The sequence below is a fragment of the Pieris napi genome, chromosome 12, assembly GCF_905475465.1.
Source record: "Pieris napi chromosome 12, ilPieNapi1.2, whole genome shotgun sequence".
NCBI lineage: Eukaryota > Metazoa > Arthropoda > Insecta > Lepidoptera > Pieridae > Pieris > Pieris napi.
The window spans coordinates 11,354,331-11,363,910 of NC_062245.1; the positions used below are offsets into that span (position 1 = coordinate 11,354,331).

At 34.2% G+C, this 9,580-nt stretch overlaps 2 protein-coding genes across 2 annotated transcripts; both read right to left on the minus strand.

Moving 5' to 3' along the window:
* Positions 1 to 2,111: 2,111 nt before the first annotated feature.
* LOC125054659 (odorant receptor 10a-like) lies at positions 2,112 to 5,144 on the minus strand. Its single transcript, XM_047656675.1, has 4 exons — positions 5,009 to 5,144; positions 4,131 to 4,299; positions 3,092 to 3,306; positions 2,112 to 2,755 (listed from the first exon to the last, which is right to left on the minus strand). The coding sequence occupies exons 1-4, from the start codon at positions 5,142 to 5,144 to the stop codon at positions 2,112 to 2,114; spliced, it is 1,164 nt and encodes a 387-aa protein (XP_047512631.1).
* Positions 5,145 to 5,989: 845 nt separating this feature from the next.
* LOC125054634 (odorant receptor 67c-like) lies at positions 5,990 to 8,323 on the minus strand. Its single transcript, XM_047656642.1, has 3 exons — positions 8,133 to 8,323; positions 7,127 to 7,341; positions 5,990 to 6,633 (listed from the first exon to the last, which is right to left on the minus strand). The coding sequence occupies exons 1-3, from the start codon at positions 8,240 to 8,242 to the stop codon at positions 5,990 to 5,992; spliced, it is 969 nt and encodes a 322-aa protein (XP_047512598.1). The 5' UTR covers positions 8,243 to 8,323.
* Between the last annotated feature and the right edge of the window lie 1,257 nt (positions 8,324 to 9,580).

A 9,580-nucleotide genomic window follows, 5' to 3' on the forward strand; every position in this document is an offset into this window, starting at 1 on the left:
ATTATAAATTATTTAGACTTATTTGAAGGGACTAAATAAAAGCCTTCAATTAACAATAAATTTGATTAAATAACACTAACCAATTATTATTAAACGGAACGCCATTGTTTTATTTCATACGCGCCTTTTCAGTCATGCCAATACAATAAATTTCTAAGGTTTCATTAGAACTGCTTTTGATCTAATCTTCCGCGAAAAAAAGCAATTAAATTAATATTATTGGGAATTTTGCAGCTCCCAATAATAAGAATCCTCTTGCAATAGCATCGTTCCATTTGAGCAAGATTTTACTAGATTTTATTTCTTCATGTTACCGGATTGACATTATTAGTGCAAAACAATATATGCGTGTTTAGAAATGTGTTTGAGGAAATCACTGAGCTATAATGTTTAAGTACGCGTTGTAAACAAATTCGGAATAATTTGTGATCAATTAAAAAACACACTATTACAATCATTATTGTTTTCAAAAGCTACCTTAGCCCATGCATACCCATGTGTCCATATATATGTACCCACCCAGCCTCTGAGACAGGATTATATTCTTTTATTAAGTACTTGTATAATAACTGGTATAATATAATCTAGGAAAGCCCTCCACTGGAAGTCAATTCCACAGCTCGCTAATTCGCAAAAGGAAATGCCGGAATTTGGAAATATTTTCTGAAACCCTGGATTCCTTATTACTTATAAGGATATTCGAAGAAAATACAAGTGCCTACTTGAACTAAAACTGTAAGTTTATTCAAATTACTTTAATATAAATTTATTTGACTCTTTCTGACAAATTATGTTCATGCTTAAAGTTAAAAAAAATTAACGAAACATATCAGTGTCATGTGTATTTAAATTCAGTTGGTTTTTGATAAATGCCTATGTTTTAAAACAAATCCACTGTTACTATGCATCTTCTACCGCATGTACCATCGAGAGTATTCGGAGGAGTTGTTCGGACTAATAACTTGTAATTCCTGCAGCTGAGTTACATCATCGGATGTCAAGGCAGAAAACAAAATACCATCCGTATCACCTCGAAGTACGTCGTTCCACAACGAAGCGTTTCTTAATGCAGTTTTGCTGCGCACTACCACTATGTGGCTACTAACCAGCTAGTTAGCTGGTCTTTCAAGAAAAGAGCGTACCAATTCTTAAAAGGCCGGCCATGCAGTTGCAAGCCTTCTGGCAATGTGAGTGTCCATATCTCATGAGGCGGCGGTATCTCTCATCAGATGAGCCTCCTGTCGTTTGCCTTCTGTGAAAAAACGTGCCCACAACTAGGACTAACCTTCTGAAAAGGACACATATGATTTGCCGGATTACAGTGGTCAACGGATTCCATCATTTAACGGACCTTTTTTACAGTCCGTTGAGTGAACTGACAAAAGTTCTACTATTTGTTCGTGCCTATAGTTTGTTGCTTGTTTTTCGTAATTTTTTTTTGTTTGTGCAGAAATTAAAACCAACCTTTAACTTTTAGACAATGTAATTATTATGTAATACAGGATATTTTTCTTATTTAAGAATTAGAACAATAGCTATGAATGTAATCAATAGTTACCAAAGTAACTTTCAGTCGGATTTGTGCATTGTAAAATACAATTTACAAAGACCAACAGAAATATTGTAAGTATAGAATTATGTCATCAATCAAACAATTTATACTTATCGGACAAAAATTAACATATTGACGCAATGGCAACATAAACTTTGTTTGCATATACAAAAGCATTTTTATTAATTAAAAATAAAATTGTTTTTATTCTTTTTTTTATTAATATCTGATACACTTCTCTGACTATATGTTTTTTTTTTGAAGGAGGTTAACGATAAATTAATACACCGATATGCAGATTGAGTATTCTGATAAATGGGCTAGGTCTGGATATCCATAGTTGCTCCCCTCACACTTTGAAATCGATTTTCCTTTAGTTTATATAATTTTTGCCTATAAGTACTTGTCACATTAAATATTGTATATTATTTTTCTTGTACCAATCAGTGTGCCGAGGGTAGGCAAGCTTTTATAAAAACATAAATAGCTTAATGTTCGCTGACTACATAAGTGTACAGGATGTGAGACGCACAGAGGTTCTCGACGTATCTACAATAAACTAAAACTTAACAAGAGTCAAAAACTTATACAGTAATTGCAGTGTGGTCGCAAAAGTATATATATTCACTGGTATTATATTAGCCGCTAACAATTTCAAAGGCTTTTGTGCCTGCAACAAGATAATATACACCATTCTCTTTTCTCTCACATCAAATTTCTCCCAACCACACGCATACACCGATCTCTCAAAACTCTCCGATGAGTCTATCACCTTCTGACACAAATAGCAATACAAGAAGAATACCAGAAAAGAGTTTATAAATATGGGACTAAAATTAACGCATTCCTGTAAGGATAAGCAGAAAAACAATGCGATACATACGGCATTCGTGCCAAAATTCACGCCCGTGGGCATACCGTAGAGATCGTGAAGATTCTTGATAATATCTAAAGTTAGGACGTGCCGGTTAATCAATTTTGGTAGCTTTTCTTTCACTTCTTTGTAATGGATCTGGTCAAAGTCCTGTTCGTCGAGTAGAAGCATCTCGGCGGATAGGAGTTGATACATAGTCGATGTGTGAGCTAGGAGGAAGAGGATTAGAGATTGGAAGGTAAGCATTATTGTTATAATGCAGAACTCCGGTAGTGCGAGGATTATTAGACAGATCTCACGGTTCGGGGATGCTGTTAACGGCTCCAAACCTGCGAAAAAATAGATATAAGAGATTTAATATATCGTTTTTTATTTATTAAAAATTAATACCGTATTTTGAAAAAATATTTCTTTTTTAAATTATATCGTGGATACAAGGCCTTTCGACAAAATTATGTTTAGTGAAAAATATAGTAATGTTATTGACACTGGATTGTTTTTAATAGGTACGTGGTTAGAAAATTATTCAAGTTATTTATTATTAAAAAGTGCGATACCGGGCCCAAAAAAAAAACGTTTGTTTTGTAAACGAATCCCGGACTTTCATGCGCTCTGATTTGACTAACCACGATTCATGGACGTTAATAATTTAATTCATAACTTACCAACACAAGGTGTCATTGCATAATAATTATTAGAAACATCAATGCGATGTGGCAGATAGATGAAAATAGCGTCAATCATGTTACATCCATTGAAAATGAAAACAATCTTTTTTACCACAGACAATAGATTCTCGTGTTTCTTCAAGAGGCAATCAGTTTCTCTTGCTAATCTATCATTTTCGGCAACTTGTTTCAAAACAGTTTTCAGTAACGGTCTAAAAATATTTAAACATATAGAAAATCGTATTTATAGTCTCGGACACAGCAGATTTTCCACGTTGGGAGAAAGTTTACGCGTGTTACTTTATTGGAAAATCTCAGAAGAAAACTAAGCTTTAAGGCTTTTCTTTAAAAGCCTAATTCTGTATCCAACAATAAACTTAATTGAGCAATTCCAGAGGAACCTCATACATCAAAATACAACTAGTTCTAGCAAAGACCCATGCGACTTCTTCAATACAAAGAGTCCCCTCGTGACTTGCGTGCTGAGATACAGAAGTTGCATGGATCTGGTTAAGGCTCCATTTAAAAAGGCGCCTTTTTAAATTCTCATGTCATGATCACACGTGTACCTATATCCTTTCTATAACATATTTTCATAAGTATCTGATTGTCCTCATTATAACATGTGTGATGTTTGAGAGCATAAATAATATAAAAAGAGCTACATATATTCATCTCCGGGCTGGCTCTTCATTGAATTGTGCCTTCCGGTTTCTATATTCGCAATTATGTCATTATTCGATTTATTCCTTGTTATGTAGTGTAAGTATGTCTGCGGAACATCAGTCGAATATGTAAGGATTTCATGCCAAATAACATTCAGTTAAAATTTAAGCCTGAATCTGAATCTTAGAACCCAGAATAGAGCCGATTCTGAAAAGCCTGGCAACACAATTGCAAGGCAGTATAAGTGCCCATGGGTGGAGGGAGGTATCACTTAAAATCAGATGAGCCTGCTCGTTTGCCCCTTGTTCTATAAAAAAATCTTGTGTGTTAGTATTTAAAATTGAAAAAAATATGTTATTAAAAATAGTACCTTTGCTTTATCCACCAATAACAGTTAGTCAAAACAAATATCAGAATCGAGACATTAAAATAATTTTTCACGAAGTCGCTTGGCACCCGTGCGAACTTCGCTTGATACACGATGCTTCCAACTCCATATACGTAAATCAAAAGTAGCGCAGTTCCAATCCAAAACGGGACTGCAGTATAAAAATATTATTTTACATAAAAAACCAGGTCTTCATTTCTGTAACTGTTTCGAAGTCAGTTTATTTCTAGGCATATAGGTGATAAACCTTCTGGACTTGACATACGCCGTCGATTTTTAGATCCATTAATTTAAGATGTTCTACACTGGAAGAGCTAGAAAAATCGATTGGTACACAGTGGTGTTTCGATCGCACCACCTCAGAGTTCAAAGGCACTATATAAAATGGGAAAAACGCACAACGGACCAAATGGGCGACTAAGTGCGGATACTGAGTCGACATTACTACATACAACACGAGAAAATTTACATACAATTACATTTAGTGTGTAATATGTATTTGTAAATATTAGTTATTAGTAATAATTAATAAGTACTTATATAAGAAAATTTTATTTATATTTAGTTAGAAGTATATCTTCTTAATAAACTTTTTTATTTATTAACCGTGGGAGATTATTTAGACCACAAATTTTGACAACAGTTAAAAATAAATTAACTGCTATTATTATGACATTATTATTATTAATATGACATTTGCATACCTATTTTTAAAAAGCTGATTGTGCGGATTATAATTAATGAATCTGAATGTACTTCTTTGCAAATAAAAGATTTATTATTTAAATAAAGATTACTGACTATACTATACTACATATAGATGTCTATAGACTTTCATTAAAAAATAATAAAACCCATACCAAACACTTTATCCCGATCTAAAGAAAATCCAAGGAGCTTAGGCACCATATTAACGAACCATAAGATGTTTTCAATACGGTTTCCTTTTAGGTGATTTTTGGTTTCGATAAAAAAATTTGATAATTTAAAAACCATATTGACAAGCTACCTTCAGAAATATTAAATCACAATAGGCGATATGGCTTTAATTATCTTTATTAATACTTATATAAGAATTGTCTACCTATAATTATAATTTCGACTAGTATTAACTAATATACCGTCCGCATAAAAGTTAGTTTATCCGAAGCCCTGTTTTTTTTAGAACATGGGTCAACGGGAAAGAGACTCACCTGATGTTAAGTAACAAGCCACTTATGGACACTCTCAATACTAGACGGCTCGCGAGTACAGAATGGGTACGCTCTCGAAGGACCCCAAGTCGAATTGGTTCGGAAATACTTCAGTGGGCAGATGGTTCCACATAGTGGTGGTGTGCGGCACCTTGTGACCTAGTTTCGTAAAGCTTGAAGTTTCGGGTTTGTTTACCGGTTGGCATATTTATTTGTTGTCAGGTTGTCAAAAATGTATTTCGACCAAAATATTTGTTATAAGTACACTAATAAAAAAATCAGTGGCGCTACAACCTTTTTAGGTCTGGTTCAGATTTCTGTTTCTTTTTCATGATCATTTGTCAATCTAATAGGCAAGTAGGTGATCGGCCTCCTGTGCCTGACACACTAATAGTAATTTAAATTAGTAAAGTCGTAAAAACATAATTAATACAATATGTATAAACAAACAACATTGGATATATCGTAAGCAATTACGATATATTTTTTAAATTAACAATAATTTAGTATTCGTAGACTAGAATTACATTAATTAATTTTTAATAAACTCAGTGCGAAGAAATCTTATAACGCCTTCAATTATTAAGAAAATCTTTATTTAATACCTACAATCTACATACAAAAACCCCGTAATTGCTATTCAATAATTTAAAATTTCACAATAGTTATGAACTTATACAAAAATTGTATCGTCGTTGCGAATGTATAAATATTTATCGGTACTATGTCAGCCGCTAACAATTCTATCGGTTTTTGGGCTTGCAGCAGAATTATATAGACAATTTTCATCTCCTTAATATTATACTTCTCCGAGCCACACGCATAAACCGAGCGCTCGAACATTTCCGACGCGTCGATTAACTTCTGACAGAGATAGCAGTACAAAAAGAATACAAAGAAACAGTAAATAAGAAAAGGACAGAAGTCTATCCATTCTTCAGTAGGTAAATAGAAAAAGAGTGCAATACAAACAGTGTTTAGGCCAAAATTAACACCCATAGGAAAGCTGTAAAGAGATTGCAGGTTCTTTATAATGTCCAAAGTGAGGACGTGGCGGAAAATCAGGGATGGGAGCTTGAATTTGATTCTTTGATAATGGTTTTCGTCGAATACTGGAGCATCTAGTTGCTGCATCTCTTCCGCAAGGAGACGGTACATAGTAGCTGTGTGAGAGATCAACATCAGTTGAAGGGTCTGGTAGTTCAGGTCTATAATTACTAAAATGACTTCTTGTATGAATAGGATTGTTTTACAGATTTGCCGATTCGGTGTTGCTGATAGTGGCTCCATACCTGGAAACAAAATGGTGACGTCGTAGTGGTAAAATGTTTTGACGTGACAACGTCTTAAAATTCGATGGAGCCGGCTGCACGCACGAAAAAACATGTAGTTTAATAAAGTCTCGGGCAAAATGCTTAGTATCCATATTATTCAACATTTGTTTTACACACTAATTCAGTTAATTATCTTAAAGAAAATGCTAGTGTTGTACTATGTTACATTAACATATTTAGGTGTACAGTGTTATATAAGGAACCAAGTGTCCAGTATTTTTCCAGGAGAGTGAAGAATAAGATAAAGCAAATTTTATGCTAATAAAACTTTTTTTAAACGTAGATATATTGAGTTATTTTATATTGAGTTACGATAAATTTTGAGTATAATTAAGTTTCATATTATTATTTTTATGTTCGATTTTCAGTGTAAATAGCCAAAAAATAGCATATTTTCCTTCAAGGTGGTATAAAAATATACCTTCTTAATGAAAAACCAAAAAAGTCTTACCAACACAAGGCGTCATGCAATAATGATTGTTCGAAATATCTACACGATTGGGAAGATATATGAAAACTGCATCTGTCCAAATAGACCCATAGAATAAAAGAAGAATTTTTTTGACAACTGACAACAATTTCTCGTGTATTTCAAAATGGCCGGCTGACTCTTTGGCTAGTCTGTCATTTTCTTTTACTTGTTTTAAAACTTTCTTTAAAAGGGCTCTGTAAAAATAAAAATCATAACATTTGAAATTTTGTGATTTTTTCAATATTTCGTTAAAGTATTTTTAGAAATATTTGTGACAGAGGAGGAGGAGGAATCAACTCTTCAAATGTCTACAAGATTGTAGGGCGATTTCAAAAATATATTATTCTGAAATGTGTTTCGTGTGCGTATTAAAATAATAATGCTATGATAATAATGATTGTTTAAATCTTATTATGCTCAGCGTCTTTCTACCGTAACAAGTACGATACAACCGACTAAATTACACACATAACACACATGTACACAAAAGAGTAGTATAAAGGGGCTCCTAGACGGGCCATATTTTCACGAAAATGTATAGCTGCAAGAATGTGGCTAGTAGCATCAGCCAGCATTTACTTCTAGACTATGCAATACTCGGCAATGTTTTTAGTATGGCCGATGAATGTTTAGTGTCCCAGCCGTGTGGCAGGAACGATCGCTTTGCAATCGAAAATACTGCAATATTTCTCAGCCTATTACTGTCTCACTTTACGGTAAGTGCGTCCTTTTTTCATGCTACTACGTGAAGTTTGCCACGATTTGTTCGAGTAGCGCTATCGGGATATAGTGGGTGGGATGTAGCCACATATTTTATTAAAAGTGTAGCCCGTGTAGATCTTAATACGCTTTTGTGATAATTTTATGAGATTTTTTCAAAACAAGCCTACGAGATGCCATAAGACAGCTACCGGAGCGTTTGAACACCTATGTTAGTCTTCGGTTCTTTTGTATATAGTATTATTTTTATTATAACACAACTTACGATTGTCTGAGCCACCAGTAGCAGTTATTATATGTGAGCAATAGTAACAAAACATTGACATTACTCTTGATGTAATCGCCGGGGCTTTTTGCGAATTTCAGTTGAAACATCACATTCCCCGCTACATACACGTATGTAAGGAGACCCACAGAAACAACCCAAAAGGGGACTGAAATAACAGACTCTTTACATTAATAACCACGCCCATTTCATACACATATACACGGTTATGACACATAATTATCAGTATATGTCAAGAATTTATATTGCTATTAGTAATTTAACAAAAAACAACTAGTGCAGGAGCAATTTTATTATTATTAGTATTATTACTGTTTTTTGTACTTGATTTCGCTAGTCGTGTCCGCATGTTGAAGGGACCGCACCGCTTTTCATATTTTTGCAACGCCAATGTTTTGTGGGCCAAATAAAAAAATAAGTTTAGACCCGTCCGTCTAAAAAGTATTATATTTATGCATATGGAAACACCTCTTTTCAATTTAACAAACCAAAAGTGACACTACAAGCCTTGGGGACCTCAGATTTGTGTTTCGTGATTATTTGTTTTTCCTAATAGGCATTTTTGGGTCTAACGTTTCCTAACGATGTTATCCTTCACGAGGGAGTGTTAAATGCGCGTAAAGTCCCTTAGTGCACAGCCGGGGACATCAGTAATGAGAGTTACAAGCTGAAACCACTATGATCTTAAATTTTACAAGTGTTTAAAAGTAAATACGCTTAATAGTCACCGTTAACCTTCCGAGTAGAACCTAAAGAGGATCCCGAAACACTTGGTATTAGGTTCACAAGCCAAAGTAAATTTTCTATTGAATTTTCCTGCAAACGACTTTTAAGTCTAAGAAAATTACTCTTAACGTATGATAACATTTTTACGATCGAATCTAGATTAACACAAATCCTCAAAGGGTTTCATAAAAATATTCACAACTAATTGAGCTATTAAAAGTTGCTTTTAATCGCAGCTTTCTTTGGCTTAGATTTTTTTTTCCTTTTTTAAAGAAGAAAGGAATCATGGCTGGGTATTATTGGGGAGTAGCTTCATCTGGATTATGCGTTGCCGGCCTTTAAGGGAGGAGTATACTCTTACTTTGAACAATAAAAGCAAGACCCCCCACTCACACAGTTCGCTAGTTCGCATAACAAAATGTGACTGTGGAAGACTTCCACTCATCATGATGCTGATGAAAATTTTAATTGATACGGCTCGTACGGTGTTGAAACCAAGTAGGTGGGATCAACCCAAACAACTATTCAAAACTCTTTGTAAAATCTGCATAGAGATGCAATGTCTCTGTGTAGAGAGAGGGATCAAGCCGATCAGGGGCCTAAGTTGGCCTTAACTTGGAAATGACAGTTTCTGTCGGAAAGTGTTCATACAAATTTAGTTTTTGACTTTATACATACACTACTGTTAAGACATCTTGACT

What these genes read in the sequence shown, in the direction of transcription:
- LOC125054659 (XM_047656675.1), bottom strand. Translation starts at nt 5,144, where the DNA reads ATGGTTTTTAAATTATCAAATTTTTTTATCGAAACCAAAAATCACCTA. An exon ending in TATTGGTGGATAAAGCAAAG is followed by an intron (nt 3,307 to 4,130) that starts GTACTATTTTTA and finishes AAATATTTTTAG; the next exon opens with ACCGTTACTGAAAACTGTTT. An exon ending in TGCAATGACACCTTGTGTTG is followed by an intron (nt 2,756 to 3,091) that starts GTAAGTTATGAA and finishes ATTTTTTCGCAG; the next exon opens with GTTTGGAGCCGTTAACAGCA.
- LOC125054634 (XM_047656642.1), bottom strand. Translation starts at nt 8,242, where the DNA reads ATGTTTCAACTGAAATTCGCAAAAAGCCCCGGCGATTACATCAAGAGT. An exon ending in TACTGGTGGCTCAGACAATC is followed by an intron (nt 7,342 to 8,132) that starts GTAAGTTGTGTT and finishes TTATTTTTACAG; the next exon opens with AGCCCTTTTAAAGAAAGTTT. An exon ending in TTGCATGACGCCTTGTGTTG is followed by an intron (nt 6,634 to 7,126) that starts GTAAGACTTTTT and finishes TTTTGTTTCCAG; the next exon opens with GTATGGAGCCACTATCAGCA.